General features: G+C 50.6%; 1 protein-coding gene across 3 annotated transcripts in view; it reads right to left on the reverse strand.

The window, feature by feature from the left end:
• Nucleotides 1-868: 868 nt before the first annotated feature.
• Nucleotides 869-18,532, reverse strand: part of DNAAF5 (dynein axonemal assembly factor 5) — a 56,364-nt gene continuing 38,700 nt past the window's right edge. Inside the window, exons 9-14 of one of the 3 annotated variants that reach the window (XR_004739207.3) lie at nt 15,208-15,355; nt 11,471-11,621; nt 10,431-10,587; nt 6,209-6,400; nt 1,608-1,801; nt 869-1,066 (exon numbers count right to left, since the gene is read on the reverse strand). Coding sequence is in view for 1 of the 3 variants with exons in the window: in XM_035290195.3 (XP_035146086.1) it covers nt 1,665-1,801; nt 6,209-6,400; nt 10,431-10,587; nt 11,471-11,621; nt 15,208-15,355 (785 nt within the window). In the remaining 2 variants the exon portion in view is untranslated. Of the gene's footprint in view, nt 1,802-6,208; nt 6,401-10,430; nt 10,588-11,470; nt 11,622-15,207; nt 15,356-18,532 lie in introns of all 3 variants that reach the window. The other 2 variants (XR_004739205.3, XM_035290195.3) reach the window with 2 other exon arrangements.

Consider the following 18,532-nt stretch of genomic DNA (forward strand, 5'->3'; position numbering starts at 1 on the left):
TACAGAAGCTAGACGCAGGCATGACGGTGCAACTCTGAAGGGGACCAGAGGGTGGCGAGGGTGTCTAGGGTAGGCGATGAGTCCATGGGGCAGGCTCAGCCACACATGCTGACCTCCCCAACCCGGACACCTCAGTCATCCCCACAAATGATCTTTGCCCACCCTGACACCCCCCAAGGCTGACCTCCCCTCCCTTATATCCCCCCCACGGGTGACCTCCCCAACCCAGACAAACTCAAAGGTGACCTTTCACCACCTGGACAAATCCCCCCTCCAATGTTGATCTCCCCCAACCCCAAAACCATCCCCCATTCAGACTGACCTCTCTCTACCTGGACAGTCCAGTCACCAACCAAGGCTAATCTGCCCCTACCCTGATGCCCCTGCCAAGGCTGACCTCCTCCCACCCTGATGCCCTCCAAAGGCTGACCTGCCCCCACCCTGATGCCCCCCAAGGCTGACCTGTCCCCACCTTGATGTCCCTCAAGGCTGACCTGTCCCCACCCTGATGCACCCCAAGGCTGACCTGCCCCCACCCTGATGCCCCCCAAAGCAGACCTGCCTCCACCTTGATGCCCCCCAAGGCTGACCTGCCTCCACCCTGACGCTCTCCAAGGCTGGTCTCCCCACACCCTGATGCCCACCAAGGCTGACCTGCCCCCACCCTGATGCTCAGCCCCTCTCAAGGTGAGGCCTATGGGCCCGCCTCACCGAGGGTGTTGCCCTAACATGTTGGGAGCTTCTGCCCCTTGCTGTCCAGAGGGGGCACTACGAGAGCCCTTAGAGGAACCCTAAAATGCTCTAGGCTGGGGTCCCTGCCTGACATGTTGGTTAGTTACCAACCCACAAAGTCAGGCATATACAATCATTATAATAAATATTTTTAATTAACTTTTCAAACATGGAAGTATAAATGTTAACATTTGATTGTTGGAAAATATACACAACATTTCCCCCTTGTGTGAGCACAATGGCTTACAGTAACAAAACCCACTTACGGTGAGATCTTTTAGGCACTTGGGTGTAGAATGTGCGAGAGGGAAACACAATTTTCCTTTCTTGCTACCTATAGGGGCAACCAAAATTAGATCAAATTAAATACTCTGTTTTCAACACAGTTAGCATTACTGACCTAAAATATATGGCGACTGGATATACAACCTTTAAAGTTCCAATGTATTTAAAACAGGAGAAATCTAACTGATAAGTTGTTAAGATTCCAATTCTTTTTAGTCTGTTCACCATTAAATTTCAGGAGACAGAACCCAAAAAAAGATTTCATTAATGTCTTCTAATCACTTTGGCTTTCTTCTTTTTTGTTAGATAGGTAAAAACTTTCTTGGTGTGCATCTAAGCAGGCTGGAACCAATAATCCATGAACGCAGCTGCGCACATGAGGCTTAAAAACCAAGACAATGCTGATTCGGCTGCAGGGGGAGCAGTTGCAACTTACTTTTAATTTTAAATTAGCTGTTGACTTTGGGGTAACCTCTCGATGAACTGAACAAATAACATAAAATGCAGAATTCACTCAGAGGGGAAGAGCGGGCAGGTTTCCTGGGGAGTACATACTTGCTGTCACAGTCTCGCTGCTGGCACAGAGGTACCTTGTTTATGAGGTTTAAAGGCCACAAACGCTGGCTCAGGTGGGGACAAGGCTGTGGTCACTGCGTGGCTGGCACGGCCTGCACATGCTGCAGTAGCTGCTCGCAGTAGGTGGCCGAGCGGTGTTTGTGGATGACGGCCTCTGTCTCCCTCACCAGGAGATCTGGGAACAGGGCGCTGCCCTCCTTGAGGACCTCTGTAAAACAGCAAAACATGCCAGAAATAAACATTAACCAATCTTACTTCTTATGCAAATCAGCTTTGTATTAAAGTTCAAGCATCTGTAAAAGCATTTGCAAATGACCTGACGCTGCTGGGTGGGTACACAGTAGTCACAATGTATATACGAGTGACCTGAGTCACAATGTGGATACCAGCGACCTGATGCTGCGGATGGGTGCCCCGCCGTCATAATATGGATTCAAGTGACCTGACGCTGCTGGATGTATGAACAGCACTCACAATGTGGATATGAATGACCTGAGTCACAGTGTGGATTCAAGTGACCTGACGCTGCATGGCGGTCATTATGTGAATACGAGAAACCTGATGCTGCTGCGTGGGTGCACGGCAGTCAGAAATGGACACAAAGAACTTAAAATTGCCTCCTGGCAGTTGTTGGCAGACCATGAAATGAGGTCCTTCAGGGTCTTCAGGTGGCACTTTTAGCCTTAGAAACAGGTCTTGCAGGAGAAAATAAACAGGCTCAGAAAAACAGATCACTTTCTTATCCAATTTGCTGATGCCAATTCACCCGCCGCAGTGATTACAAACCTCCCATAGGCCAGGCACCATGGACACAGCAGGAAATGAACCCATGCTCATGGTGGGTTCATCAGGAAGCAGTGGCTGATAATGAAACCAGGAAGGCAAACATATCGGGGACTTGTGGTGATGTGTGTGATGAGGGCAGTGGGAGCTGCAGGGGTGGGGGCCGGGCATGTCTAGCAGAGGCAGGAAGTGGTGGGATGGGGGGGTGCTGGAGTGGTTAGGGAGCCTAACAGATTCTGCTGGGTGTCTAAGAGGAAGCCCAGGAGGACCCCAAGGTGTCTGCCTTCAGTCTCAAGGACAGATGGCCACTAAGCCACTGAGGGTGGGGGAACCCGGCAGGCAGGGTAGGGGTGGGTAGTGGCCCAGGGTTCAACATCAGGCAGCCACACTTGTGTGTGGAGCTGAGGACAGGGTTAGGCGAAGGCCAGGACAGATGCTCTGAGGGAGTGGTGGAGACATAGCAGAGGAGAAGCAAGAGGCCCACATGGGTGAAGCAAAGACCAGGAGGCTGAGCCCACATGGCTGCCAGCTGTGCCTGGCATTGCTCGGAGGTGCAAGCAGGTGGACAGCAGCTGATGCCTGCCAAGGGCCCAGGACCTAGAGGAGTGGTAGGGTGGGCTGCTCCCAGGGGGCCTAGTGCCAGGTGGACATGCGGTGGAGGAGACAGGGGGCAGTGTCCAGGGAATCTGTGTTTCGTTTTTTTAAAGATAGGAGAAAGAATGGCCTGGACCATACGTTGGGGTAGGGAGATACCCTGTGTGGTCCTGGGGAGACAAGAGGGCCGGGGCTGTGGGCTGAGCTGGGGCACAGGGGCATTGGGCTCCTTGGCCTAGAGCAAGTTCCTGAGGGTGAGTGAGGCTAAGGCTGAGGATGCGGGAGGCTTAGAACTCAGGTTGATAGTGGGTGGTGCAGGGCAGGAGAGCTGGCAGGGCATGGGTAGGGCTGGGAGCTGCCAGGGACTGTGGGGAGCTGGGGGCGTGGAGTGGATCTGGCAGAACGGGCTGTCCCAGCGAGGCCTGAACATCAGCTGCTGTCCTCCTTTTAAACAATTTCCAATCGGACTCCACTTCCTAACTTCTTTCTGTAACAGGGAGAGCACTGGCCTCTGGGGCACTCCCTCACTGGCAGACAACCTGATTCACAACTCAAGGCTGCTGACATGTGCCCCAAGGCCCTTGGGGTCCCCGGGACCCTTCAGAGGGTCTGTGAGTCAAAGCGAGGTTGATAGTCACACGCAGAGATGACTAGCCTGCTGCCACTATGTTCACACCTGTGTAGATGCGGGAGCAGCCATCTTAGGCCTGTGCTCCCTGCCACAGTCACCCTCAAGCACACAGCTTGCACACGTGTGGCGAGTGGGCACTAGGTGCCCTGATGCGCACTGAGGACCAGGGTTGTACGGCTGAGCTGCTTTTCCTGGGAAGAATGGTGGACGGGGACGAGCAGTGCACAAACTCTGGCTGTGCAGACACAGGGATCTGGGTGAGCACGGCGTGAAAGTGAACGACCTGAGTCCCTCACTCCCAGAACAATGAACAGTGTTTGTGGCCGAGGATACAAGTCAAGCTTTCACACAAAAAGTCAGAATTATGCAAAGCCTGTCTCTGCCACCACAAGCCTGGACTCTTCTAAGACTGGTGCTCACACGAGAGTTTCTGATATCGCATAACGAGACGTAGCCACTCCAGGAAGATCCGAGTTTCTGACGTCGCATAACGAGATGTAGCTACTCCAGGAAGATCCGAATTTCTGACGTTATATAACGAGACGTAGCCACACCAGGAAGATCCTAGTTTCTGACATCGCATAACGAGACAGCCACGTCAGGAAGATCTGAGTTTCTGACATCACATAACAAGACTTAGCCATGCCAGGAAGATCTGAGTTTCTGACATGGCATAATGAGACATAGCCAGGCCAGGAATATCCACATAGTTTTCCAAATGACGTCAAAAAGCAAAGTTAGCACATCCAGGTCCAGAGCTTCCACACTGCTAAAGGAACCATCAGCAGAGTGAAAGCACAGCCCACAGGATACGGGTGGGAGAAGGTACCTGCGATTTCCCACCTGACGAGAAATTAATCACTGGAATATATGAGGAGCTGAAGCTCAACAGGAGAAAATCTCATAATCCAATTAGAAATGGGTAAAAGATCTCAATAGACATTTCTCAAACATATAAATGACAAACAGGCATGTGAAAAGGTGCTCAACGTCACTGCTCCTCAGAGAAATGCAAATAAAAACTACAGTGAGACATCCTCTCAGTTAAAATGGCTTTTATCCAAAAGACAGGCAATAACAAATACTGGCAAGGATGTGGAGAAAATGGAAGCCTCGTGCACTGTTGGTGAGAATGCAAATTAGTGCAACCACTATGGAAAACAGTTTGGAGGTTCCTCAAAAAAACTAAAAATAGAGCCCTGTACAGTCCAGCAATCCCATTCCTGGGCACAGCCCGAAAAGAAAGGAAATCAGTATACGGAAGGGGGATCTACACGCCCATGTTGACTGCCCCACTGTTCCCAATAGCCACGATTTGGAAGCAACCTGAGTGTCCACTGACAGAGAATGGAGAAAGAAAATGTGGCGCATACACACAGTGGAATACTATTATGCCATAAAAGAAATGAGATCCAGTGATTTGCAACAACATGTACGGAAGTGGAGATCGCTATGTGAACTGAAGTCAGTCAGGCATAGAAGGGCAAATTCCGCACGTTCTCATTTGTGGGAGCTAAAATTAAAAATAACTGAACTCTTGGAAACAGAGCAGAAGGATAGTTACCACAGGCTGGGAAGGGGAATGGGGCTGTGGGGAGAGGAGGGCATGGTTAATGGTTACAAAAAACAGAATGAATAAGATCTAGTATTTGACAGCACAAAAAGGTGACTATGGTCAATAATAATTATAACACATTTAAAAATAACTAAAAGATAACTGAATTATTTTAACACAGAGAAAGGTAAGTGTTTGAGGTGATGGGGACCCCATTTCCCCAATTTGGTCACACACACTGCATGAGTCTATCACAGTATCTCAAGTACCTTATAAACATATATATCTACTGTGTGTACCCATAAAAATCAAAAATACAAATTTTATTTTTTTAAAAAAGCAAAGTCATTACATTAAACAACACACACACACAAAAAAAAGAAGAAAAAAATATATATTAAAAAAATCATTATATTCCAAGTGTGGGATGGACTGGCAGATTTTAGCTCACTGACCATGGGAGGTTCTGGGGTGTGGCCTCAGAGTCTACACTGTGAGTGACCTTCAAGGGATGGCCTGTGTTCTGTTGGGATGGTACTGAAGAATGCCCATGCCTATTTGAAAAGGCTATTAAAATACTCTTCTCTTGTCTAACTACACCTGAAGCCACAGGTGAGGCCAGGTTATTTTCTGCGTATTTCAACCAGAGCCATATACATCATGACTGACAGCGTGCAGCAGATGCGGAAGTCCAGTGTCTTCCATCAAGCTACACGTTGAAGAGATTTGTAAAAATTGTTATTGCAGATGATTTTGTTTTGGAAAATATTTTTCAAAAACACAAGTCATTTGTGTCAATATGTAATGAGCTTACTATTGTTATTTTAAACAATTCACAAATGTTCTAAAATGCTTTCGATTTTGATTTCTGTTACAGGAAATGTCAGCAGCCATCACCGCAAAGACAAGGGTTTGAGGGTGTGCCAGGCTGGAGCTGAGGGCCCCTCCTGTGCCACAGGGCCCTGTGGCTGGTCACGTGGTTCAGCTACAGAGACCCGTGGTAGGCACTGAAAGCAGGCATCAGAACACAGCCTGAGCCATCTGAGTCTCACCTAAAACGGCGTCCTGGATGGCGCTCTCTGGATCGTCAAGGTGAACGAGCAGCTCTCTGTACAGGTACTGGATGCTGCTCTGATAGTAGGCCTTTCCGTCAGCATTCTTCACACACTGCAGCCAGGTCACCAGGGTGGAGGCAGCTGCCATCCTCACGTCGTTGGAAACGTCGTCTAGACGCTTTAAGAGTTCTGGAAGGATGGGGTGATTTTCACAGGTGTGTGAGTCTAGGGCAGACATTTCACATCTAAATGTCCACAAAGGTGTTTAGTTCTCACTCCTGTGGGGCACCTGTGCTGGGGTCCTAGGAAACCCACAGCTCATGGGAGATTCTGTGCATCCTGAGCCACACGTGAGGTGCTCCTGCGCCCTGGGCCCCCTGGACCCCAGCCAACAGTGTGGAGGCATCCCAGGCCCTGCTGTGGCCCCTGTAATAACCTGTCCTGTGGGCGCAGCAGACCTGAGCCTCCCTGCTCACCCTCCACCTCTGGCTCCCAGATGCTCAGATCCCTAAGCTTGAGCTGGCCGTCCTGTCCAGCTCCGACTCTGCCCTCCCACTCACCACGGATTCTTGGTTAGAGCTGAGGACCCAGTGACAGACAACCCCCTACTGTGGTCAGTTTTCTGCTGCTGAAAACAGAAGAATCCTTCCTGATGGGTAGAAACTTATGAGGTTAATGGATACAATTTTTATCAAATTTATGCTTTTTTAACATCATCTTAAAAAAATATTTAGCACCCCCTCTGTGCATCATCTAGAGATTTGCAGATCACTGAGTTGCAAAACCACCTGGAGGTGGATGATGCTGGGAGGGGAGGTCTATCTTCCCGCCACAGATGCAAAGGTGGGCTGGGTCTCTGCTGCTTTCATACACGGAGGGCATGATCTACCCTCAGCAAGCTGTTCCTGCCTAACAAAAGGCATGAAAAACATCCAAAGTTCAGGACACCCCACCAAGCCAGGCTTTGAGACAAGTGGGACCTGCTGGGTTAACTTCTGGGAGATGCCGGGTGCCTCCCTGAGGGTGTTGAGCCTTCCAGCCACCAAACACGGGACCAAGGAGGAAGTCACGGAGCATGTCCAGGCAACACCTGCACCAGACCTGGAGCTGCCCTGTACGGCGGGTACACTCACTGCATGAGTCTCAGGGAGAAAGGATGGAGTCAGAGACTCAACTCACCCAAGGCTGGCTCACCAGCAAATGTCTATGGGCATGATGGGATCCTCCAAGGCTTCCCGCTGGCTTGGCTGACTGTGGAACTGCAGAGTAGTGCTGGCTATTGTGTGCTTTTGAGGGTCACTCCCTGGACTGCCTGCAAGTCCACTTTTGTCACAGTTCAGGGTTCCCTTCATGCATGGCCAAGCCCCGTGGAATCAGCTCTCACTGGCCTGTCTGCCCCTCGTGTTTGTGTGTGTCCTGGGAGGCTCGGGTGTCTGACCTCCAATCTTAGGACATCCTTCCCTTCCTGGCCAAGGAGGCCATGATTCATCCAGCACTGCACCCTGGGAAGCCTAGAGCTGGCACCAGCCGGCAAGGAGCCTCTCAAGGAGCCTTCTGTAGTGAAAATCACCACACAGGAGGCTGCGGCCCAGATGTCCAAACGTGCAGCCTTTCCGCTGCCTCCTGTTTTAAAGAGTGAGCGAACTCCCAACAAATTGCACTGCTTGAACTCGTTCAAAGGAGCCCGTAGGAACAAGATGGTTGTTACTACAACAATAAAAACAGAAAAGCAAACTTGAAAGAACAAGTGAGAAAGGCACCTGGACTTTGGAGTTCGGCAGGTGGCACTTTTCCTGCCCAGTACTGTGTGTACTTTGAACCTGAAAATTCACGTCTGTCTCCAGTTCTGGAAAATTCTGAGGCACCATCTCTCCTCCATTCTCGTCTCCTGGGATTCAGAAAAGCCCAGGAGCCTCTCAGCCCATGCGGTGGCCTCCTCCAGCTCCAGGCCTCGAGCCCCTCTCTGTCCTGTGTCCTTGGGGAATTCCACATTCCTGGCTTTCAACTCACTAACTCTGTTTTCAGCCATGTTCAGTCTAGAGTTGACCCAATGCAGAGTGTGTGAAGTTCCATTGTCTACAGTTCATTTCCAGGAATTAGTAAGATCATCTTTTAAAAACTGCTAAACATTTCTGGCCTAAACACAAAGTTTAGATAATCAGGAAACCCGAGTGGCCGCTTCCCATCCACCCCATCTCCTTCCTCCCTCGCTGGGTAACTCCTTTCCTGAAAGAAGTGCGAGCACGCCATTCCATGTTATTCTGGAATTTCCAGCAGATCGTTTCCATATCCATCTGTTCTTTATTCCTGCTTGCCTTCTTGTTTCTCAACTTGTTTTTTAGTGGATGTTATTCTTTTAGCTTTTTGAGGATCTTAAACATGCTTCTAAAAAGGTAATTTTGAGGTGGTTCTATCATCTGCGCCTCCCTCCTGTGCTGGGTGTGAGGCCGCCTTGGCGCCAGGTTTCCTGTGTTCTGAGGCAGCGGCCCGCAACCTTTTTGGCACCAGGGACTGGTTTCGTGGAAGACAATTTTTCCACGCGCCAGGGATGAGGGATGCTTTCGCGATGATTCAAGTGCATTACATTTATTGCGCACTTTCTATGATGACTATATTGTAATAGAGAATGAGAAGATTCTCCAACTCACCATCATGGAGAATCAGTGGCAGCCCTGAGCTTGTTTTCCTGCAAGTAGATGGTCCTATCTGTGGGCAACGGGAGACAGTGACAGATCCTTAGGCATTAGATTCTCATAAGGAGCAGCCAACCTAGATCCCTGACGTGCGCAGTTCACAGTAGGGTTCGTGCTCCTGTGAGAATCTAATGGCACTGCTGATCCTGCAGGAGGCACAGCTCAGTTGGTAACGTGAGCAATGGGGAGCGGCCATAAACACAGATGAAGCTTTGCTTGATCACCTGCCTCTCACCTCCTGCTGTGCAGCCCGGTTCCTAACAGGACCCAGACAGGTACTGGTCCATGGCCTAAGTGGTTGGGGACCCCTGTCCTGAGAGGTTTGTGTGCAGGCTCCCCTGAGTGAGGAACTCTGCCCTCTCTGAATTTATGACTCTGCTCAGTGTTCTTTTCCAGGGCTTCAAGCTGACCATCCTTTTCCCCTCCCCAGGGGTTGGTTTGGGGTTTGAGATCCAGAAGGCAGCAACACTGAGGCTGTGCCCTGGTCCTGCTGCAGGTGGCCTGGCCCCATCTGCCCCATAGGCAGCTCCAGCCACCCCACACCACAGGCACTGCTCTAGGGGGACACTGCAATCCTTAAAGGCCCCCATTCCCAGCCATGTGAAAGCTGAGCCTTGCTGCCCCCATCCAGTGCTGGTTCGGAGACCTGCCTTGCTTCTTGCTGTGTTATTTAATTTGTGGTATTTCATCTGTCACTGCTATTTGTTTTCATAGTAGCAACTTCAACAGAAGTCAAAGAGTAGCATTTTCTATTTTTTTCTATAAAACAAACCACTGTCAAACTTATATACAGCCATCCCTCAGTATCTGTGTGGTTTGGTTCCAGGAACCCGCCCCCTCCAGGATACCAAAATCGTCAAATGCTCAGGTCTCTGATTAAAAAAGGCATAGTATTTACACACAACCCATACATATCTTCCCGCACACCTTAAATCGCCTTGAGATTACTTTCAATGCCTAATAAAATGTCCACACAACACTTTCTTCACATCGGTTCAATGCTGTACTCGGTGCTCAGTAAATTCAAGCTTTGCTTTTTGGAACTATGGAACTCTGCCCCCCAATATATACATATTTATATATACAAATGTACATGTAAGTTTGTATTGTATGTATAAATATATAAATTCACCAACATATACATATGTAGCTACATACATATATACATATTATACATAAATCTACTTTTAAAGGCAGGGTCTTGCTCTGTTGTCCAGGCTGGGTTCAAGCAATCCTCCTGCCTCAGCTTCCCCAGTAGCTGGGACTACAAGTGTGTGCCACCAGCCCTGGCTAATTTTTAAATTTTTTCTTGAGATGGGGTCCTACTATGTTGCTCAGGCTGATCTCAAATTTCTGGGCTCAAGCAATCCCCCTGCCTAAAGTGCTGGGATTACAGGTGTGAGCTACCATGCTCAGCCCCAGATATTTTTGATCTGAGGCTGGCTGACTTCATGGAGGCAGACGGAACCTAGGGATACGGAGGGCCAACTGTATACCATACACTGTGAACAACAGAAATGTCCTACCAGGATAAATCTTGATGAGTTTATCTGGATCAATCATGCTGCCCAAGGTTTTTAAGAACGTGTTGATGATACGGCACGAGATCAGCCGAGTCATCTGCGAATCTTCCTCCAGCGTGGTCAGGACTTGAGGCATCAGTGTTTCCTGCACATCCCGGATCTGCAATCAGCAAACACATGTGATGTGATTCATATCTGTCCTGGGGGCCTCATCATCTGTGCACTCCTGCCTGGAAGGACTTACGGGGCTTGAAAGCTTTACCTAAGTAGGCTTGAATCTTGACTGTAAAATTTAGATTTTGAACAATTTTTGTTTAATTTGTTTACTTGATTTTTAAAAATATACACATGGTTTACAACTCCCGTGTGAGGCACTAACCCTACACTGGGGTAATGGCTGGCTCACACCCCACTGCTGCGGGGTTTTCAGCTTGAGCACCACTCTGCAAGCACCAGGAGGTGGCGCTCATGCCGTGCAGGCACCTGGGGCAGTGCCTTCCTGCCAGGTGGCGACCAGGACAGGGCACAGGCATCAGTGTCTGTTTTCTGATGCCTGGGACCAACTGGAGGTGTTCATAGAAATGACATGGAAAGCTCAGGCCTGTGCTTGAGCTTGGATCCTGGGATTCGACTCCTGGTCTTGTAGCCAGCATTTGGCCACAAAACCGAGAAACCCCACACTCATCAGAGGCAGCAAAACCCACAGCATGATGGGGCTGTCCAGGCCCATGGCCTGGCTCCTGCTCTCCCACCTGCTGTCTCAACTGCAGTCCTGCTGCCAGGGTGGGGAGAGCCTTTCAGAGTGCAGGCCCCAGGTGCAGGTGGAGCTGCTGCCTCCCTGAGTTCCTGCTGCAGGAGTTCTGCTGGGCGCCAGGAAGTCTGTACAGTCCCAGCCAGCATCCACCGAGGACGCAGGGAGCCCTGGGTACTAGGAAGCCTGTGCCGCCCCAGCCAGTGTCCACTGAGGATGTAGGGAGCCCTGGGCACCAGGAAGCCTGTGCAGCCCCGGTCGTTGTCCGTCGAGGACACAAGGATCCCCGTACCTGCTTGGCTGACAGGACCTCGCTGCTGGTGAATGCCCAGAGGCAGGACACGGCGGCCGTGCGGATGGCCGCGGCTGTCCTCCCTGCATGCCACTGCAGATTGGGGGCCAGGATGTCCTTTGTCACCATCTCAAGGTAGCTGGGTAACTGCCTGGAAATGGAGCAGAGAGGACAGATGAGGAGGGTGGCCAGGCGCTCGGAGGGAACGGTTCAGTCTGGGGATGAATGGGGCTGAGGGGAAGGCAAACAGGAAGACTGGACTCCTCCCAGGTGCTGCTTCTCAGTGCAAAGCAGGAGGTTCCACAGGCCCAGCCCCGCTAGGAGACAGTGTGCTCATGCCCCCAGCCTCTCCTGCAGCCTGCATAGGTCCTGTTTTCCAGAGAGCCAAGAGGCCCGGGCCAAGGATGCACTTTCAGCCTCTCGCTGCTCCTAGCTCCAAAAGGAGGCTTGAGTGACGCCTGACGGAGGGCAGCCGTGGTGGTGTCTGCAGCACCCAGCGAGCCTCTTCCCACCTGTGTCCCTCCCCCACAAAAAGCCCGAGTCCCTCCGTCCAGCAAGGACAGTCGTGTGGTTTCAGAGAGGTGGGACCTGAGGGTCACAGCTTAGAGATGGGCAGTTCCCACCCTGTCTGGGACTTTGTTCTGATAGTGACCAGCCAGGTCAACCTGCCACCAAGACAAAAATCAAAGCAAAATGACACACTCCCTACTTTCCATCCTGACACTACCACAATGTATGTTTCGAAGGTGGGTCTGGTCTCCAAGACCGGAGCCCGCAGCACTGGAAGGTCCATGAAGCCTGCACAGTGTCCCTTCCTTTCCTGAGGCTGTCAGCTGTTTGCTTCCAGCAGGGGCCATGTCAGGACCAGCCCAGTGGATGAGCAGACATGGAAAGTGAAGTTGGTGAAGGGTGAATTACATGCACTCAGTGAGGTTTCCAGCGTGTTTTCGCTTTTAAGCAGAGTTGCCATTTTTGGCACCATGACTTATAAGAGGACTCTCTGGAATGAATCACCCTGGTGCCGGCTTCCAGGGTGACCACATGAAATGGCCTAGAAGTTCTGGCCTTGAGGGTGCGAAGGCCTGAGTGTGTGCCGGGTGTGCCACATGGGCGTCCATCAGAACCACCATCGAACCACTGAATGAGACACATTCCTTCCAAGCAATGAATCCCATTGTGCGCAGGAAGACAAAGACCTGTGCCAGGACCAGTTGCTGCTAAAACAAGGCAACGCTGGGACACTTGCCCACGAGGATCCTTAAACCATGAGCACCAGTCGCAGGGCCTTGCTCCACCGAGTGACCATATCAGGCGGGCAAAACTCTTCCTTAAATTGTGCACATCGCCTTTTCCAGGAAGCGCTTCTACTCTGAGATTGTCAAATGTTCCCAGCTGTCAGCTGTGAGGCATGGAGCTGAGGGCTACAGCCTCACAGTCTCCACCCTGAAACTTCCTGGGCATCCTGGCCAGCCTAACCCCAAGGGAAAAGAACAAACACAGACAGAAGCGCCCTCAGCACAGCGTCCATGGGCTCCCGGGCCAGGCACAGCCAGGCCTGCAGGACCCCAGGATGCTACGGAGACAGGAGGCCAGCAGGGGACCCAGCGGCAGGTGCTCCGGGCTCCCTGCCTGAGTGCACCCTATTCATAGAGGGACTTGAGGTACAGTACGGGGCTTGGCTCCCGGAAACACTGCATCCTCAACACAAGGAGTCTTTCGCCCTGAACTCCCAGCCACTTCTCTGGAGCTTCTGTCAGACACAGGCTGAGCATCCTTCACCCTAAAATCCAAAGTGCACCAGGGTCTGACCATTTCTGAGCACTGAGATGATGCTCAAATGAGATATTCACTGGAGCATTTTGGATTTCTGAAGCTTGGATTAGGGATGTTCTACAATGCAATTACTTCAGAATTTTAAAAACCTCAACACTGCTAGTCCCAAGTGTCTTGGATAAGACACAGAAAGCCTGCAGGTGGAGGCCCTGAGAACCTCTCAATTCATGGTGTCCAAGGTGGAGCCACCATGGGAGATGTGGCCCTCAGCAATCTCAGGGGCCTGCATACAGCCGGTGCTCACAGCAGCTGGCAGCGGGAAAGTGCTCTGCGCAGGTGATGATCAGCACCGATTCCCTACCCATCAATTCTATTTAGGCACAGCCAACTTTCTATTTTATGATTCTAAAAATAAAAACAAACAGATCAAAAAATCTTTCCTATTAAAATAGCTAATAAGTTCACTAAAATCACTGTAATTTGAACAGTTGACTTCTCCTGATACCAACTTCTCTCCACAAGAAGTGGTTAGGTGCACTTTCTTTTGGGAACTCAGCCAGACGTGGAAGCTGTGCTCCGCAGTTAACTGTTCCTGGGCAGAACTCGCCCCATGGTTCCTCCCAAAATACAGCTGGGCGTGCGTTCCAGTGGGAAGTGCCTGGGCCCTGCGGTGTTATCTGCATGAATATTGGCCTGTAACCTGGACGGCTGCCACAGCTCTCGGTTCACATCTTTTCATGGTTTCTTCTAAGCCCTGAAGTTTCTGAAGACAAGCAGGAAAACAAAATTTCCTGCAGTACAACGGGCAAGCTGAGGCCCGATAGCAGACACTAGGGTCACAAAGAAAAGTCTGAATGCCCGGATTCTTTCCAGATGAAGCTCTGGTGTGTGAACTGATTTTCACTGATGGATTTGCTCTCGGGGCGGTGGTGTAGGGTGGGTTCTGGTGCTGATGCAGCCCAGATCCAGCTGCACAGGCAACTGGGACCCGGGCGACTGCACATTTTGCTCATGTAACAAAGTACACAGGAGGGACCTAAGAGCAGCCTCGGCAGCAAAAACCAGGTGAGTGAGGCCCCTTCCTCCACTGCCCCTCCCAGTGCATCTGTGGGGGGTGGGGGCAGCAGTACCTGGGCGGGGCCTCTTTCTCCACCCCCCTCCCAGTGTGTCCAGGGGGTACCCGTGCTTCTCTTCCTCACTTCAAAGCTGTACAACTGGAGGTCCTTGATGTCTTAACGCCACCTAAAAGTTCTTTTAGGTAACAGTGAGGTATTTCTACCACTCTGACCATCAGTGGCAATTCAATCAATTCTTTGTTAGGTTTGAAAGATACCAAAAGGCTTTTAAAACAGAGAACAGCTAATACATAAGCCATTAATAGTTAATGTTCCCTAAACTTTTTCATTCACTGGAATTTTAATGACCACAGGGAGACAACTTGGACTTAGTGTTTCTCTGTGCATTCTCTGCTGAGAGCCTGTGTTTACCCAGTGAGGATGAACAGGCTGCTCCTGGGCCAGAGAAGCTCAGGGGTCACTGCATATGCCCACATCAGACTTGGTGTGGAGCAGGGAGGTGGGGACTCCTGGCCCACCTTAGACTCAGTGTGGGTGAGAGAGATGGGGACCCCTGGCCCACTTTAGACTCAATGTTGGGAAGAGACCCTCTCGCCCAGTGTGGTATAGGTGAGGGAGGTGGGAACCCCCTTGCCCAGTGTGGTGCTGGGGATGGAGGTAGGAAACCCTGGCCCACCTCAGACTTGGTGTTGGGGAGGGAGGTGGGGACCCCCAGCCCACCTTAGACTCAGTGTTGGGGAGGGAGGTGGGGACCCCCAGCCCACCTTAGACTTAGTATGGGGGAAGGAGGTAGGGACCCCCTTGCTCAGCGAGCTGTGTGGGAGGGAGGTGGGGACCCGTGGCCCAAGCCCCAGCTGGGGGCCGTGCAGAGGCAGAGCCTGGACCTACCCCTGGGAGTCGATGGTGTCCGCAGCTCTGAGCAGCATAGTGGACAGGATGGAGAACAGCTTCAGGCGCATCTGTGGGTCTCGGGAGGGCTGCAGACAGGCCCTGAGCGTGGGCATGATGTGCGGCAGGGCTTCTCCTAGGGCAGGGCCTGCAAGACATAGCACAGGCTCCTGCGCACGGCCCTCGGGAGATGGGAGGCGGCCCTGTCCAGCACAGGCCGAGGCACGGGTGCTCCCATCTGGGAGAGGGCTCGGCCACCACCTCCCTGCTTCCTCTTTCTAAATCAGTGAGGTAACTACCACAGAAAAGCAGCAGAAAATTTTAACCCCCCTAAATCACACTTCCATATGAAAACCTTCTATTTTTCTTACCTTTTTCTAAATTGTTTTGAAAAATCAAAGTCAAGCAATAGTTGAAAGAACAAGCCACATCAAATATTCCAATGAAGGAAGTTGTTTAATATCCACCCTTATCGTTAGGGCGTCACCCCATCCACAGTCAGGACCACTCTCCAGTGGGCGCAAGGCGCATGGGTGCCTACAATCTGCATCCTACGCCCCGAGGGGACCTCGCTGCAGCCGGGCCACCCCATCTCCCTGTAAGTCCTCACGAACCACAGGGCAAGGACAGCCCCGAGGGTTCCTGCAGCATCTCCTATCAGGCTCAGCCTGCAGGCCCAGGAGCCGAAGGCTCAGGGTGGGGACCGGATGGGGCCACAGAGGGAGGTGCTCTGACCCTGGGCCAGCGTGGAGGGAGCATCTGATGGTTTATCTGAGCATCTGTGCATGACCCTAAGCCGTCACTAGGTGCTGGGCGATTCAAGCCTTCTCTGGCACCACCGATCAGAGCAGGCTGTTCAGTTGTGGACTCGGAGAACCCTACCTGACCTTGCCACACAGGAGGCGCAATGCGCCTGCTGCTTCGGCTTGAGGTCAGGCCCGGCCCAGGCCCCGCAGTGGGATCAGCTGGTGTCTTGGAGCCTCCCCACGAGGCCAGGCAGGAGGGTTAGCATCAAAGCTGCTGCAACGCCTGACCTGAGCCCCGCCAGGGCAGGAGTCTTGAATCAAGTGCTCCCCTGCCTCGAGAACCATGCTGCTTCTGACCCAGTTTCTGACTGTTCCACCTTCTCTACATTTTAAACTAGAAACATGGCAGAGTTTCTGGCTTAAATACAGAAAACAGCCAAATGTCCACAGGTCACGTCCAACTGCTAGGATGGAAGGGAAGAGGCGTGCTGACAGGTGGGCCCCTTGGTATCAAGAATGTTGAAAACCCTAACCTGAGGCCTGGGCCACGTGTCTGCCTTCCCAGCACAAGCGTTCCTGCTCACAGCATGGATGCTTCCGCTGTCTTCATCTTCTCTTCATTTCACGCCATGCCTGTCTTCCCATTTTGTTATAAAGACTTAGGATAATTGTTTCTAATGGCTGCCAGGGCATGTCTTCTGTGGAAATATCGTTATGTATTTAACTTCCTATGAGGTATTTGGATCACTTCCAATTTCTGCTGTTAAATGAAGCCCCAATGCATATTCTTGGGTACATCACTTTTTCCATAAGTAGAATTATTTCCTTAGGAAGGACAGATTCTCATGAATGTGACTGCTGGATGAAAGGAGTGAAGACATTGGCAATTCCAAAAGCACAATGTCTGAGGGTTTTCCAAAACTGGTAATTCCAGATGCCCACCGTCCGACCACTTTCCAAAAGCACCAAGGCACTCCCAGCACTGCCAGGCTCCCAGCTGGGCCACCCTGGGCAGAAGCTGTTTATTTTTGCCTAATTGGATAAATGAAAAAATGGTAGCCTACAGCCTTTAATTCATATTTCCTTATAACTAGAAGGGCTGGATATTTCCCACTCTATTTGCTTGTCAGTTGTATTAATTCTGTTTAATAAAATCTGGATATTTTTCCTGTTTGTTGGGAGTTAATGCTGTTTGTTTTCTGGAGTCATGGTCTCACCGTCATCCATGCTGCAGTACAGAGGTACAGTCACAGCTCCCTGAAGCCTCAACTCCTGACCTCATGCAATCCTCCTGCCTCAGCCTCCCAAAGTGCTGAGATTACAGGCCTGAGCCACCATGCCCAACTCTGAATGCTTTTATTCTAACTTTGCGACAGCTTTATATACCAAAGATCTCACATTGTCATCCTTACTGGAAATATTTTCCTAAATTAAGTTCCTTTTATTTTGGCTCAAATGTATATAGTCAAATCGACGTCTTTGTAGTTCCCCCATCCTCTCAAAGTTAAGAAAGTTACCCCTTTCTGTATGTTTCAAAAAATTAAAATTTAAAACGTATCTTCCCTCAGAACTTCTATAAATAAGAAATTTAAAAATGTCTCCTATTAAAAAATTGTTTGAATCATCTTGTTTTGTTTATTACAATAGTTCATGCTCATTAGAGAAAACTTAGAAAAAGAAAAAAGAAAACAAAAATCATCAGTACTCCCAAGGACACTATGTTGGAAATAGCGTATTCTATGTGAGGTTGTGCCCCGGATCCCTGAGCGCACCTCACATGTGTGAGCTCAGATGGGGCTCAGAGAAAATAACCACTGGGATTAAAGAACTGCAGCTTTAGGCCGGGTGCGGTGTTTCATGCCTGTAATCCCAGCACTTTGGGAGGCTGAGGTGGTTAGACTGTTTGAGCCTAGGAGTTTGAGACCAGTTTAGGCAACATAAAGAGACCCCGTCTCTCCAAAAAATACAAAAATTAGCCGGTCACGGTGGTGGGTGCCTGTGATTTCAGCTACTCAGGAGGCTGAGGTGGGAAGATGGCTTGAGTCCAGGAGTTTAAGACTAGCCTGGGGAGCATACGTGATCCCATCTCTACAAAAAATACAAAATTAGCCAGGTGGTAGGCACCTACAGTCCCATCTACTCAGGAGGCTAGGGCAGAAAAATCCTTTGAGCCCAGGAGTTCAAGGCTACAGTGAGCTGTGATTGTATCACTGGACTCCAGCCTGAGTGACACAGCAAGATCCTGTCTCAAAAAAAAAAAAAATTGCAGTTTTATACCCAGTTCTTGACATTGAACAGCACAGCACAGTCTTCTTGCCTTTCAGTGGATGACAGAAGATGTGGGCCCACACAAACGCATTTTCCATGCTGCCAGTCAGTTCTGCCAACACGGTAAAAAATGCTTTAAAAGCTGCAAGAGGAAGAGCAGGTGGTGGAGAAGCCACCAGAGCTGCAGTACACACGAGTCCTGGCTTCACTGTAAGCTGAGTCTCTCGGGGTTTGTGTGCCCAATTTTTTGGACTGTGAGGTGAAGGCTGCAGTAATTTGGTGCAAGAGTTGCTATGAGTAACATTCAGTAA

Source organism: Callithrix jacchus, chromosome 2 (genome assembly GCF_049354715.1).
Source record: "Callithrix jacchus isolate 240 chromosome 2, calJac240_pri, whole genome shotgun sequence".
Lineage (NCBI taxonomy): Eukaryota > Metazoa > Chordata > Mammalia > Primates > Cebidae > Callithrix > Callithrix jacchus.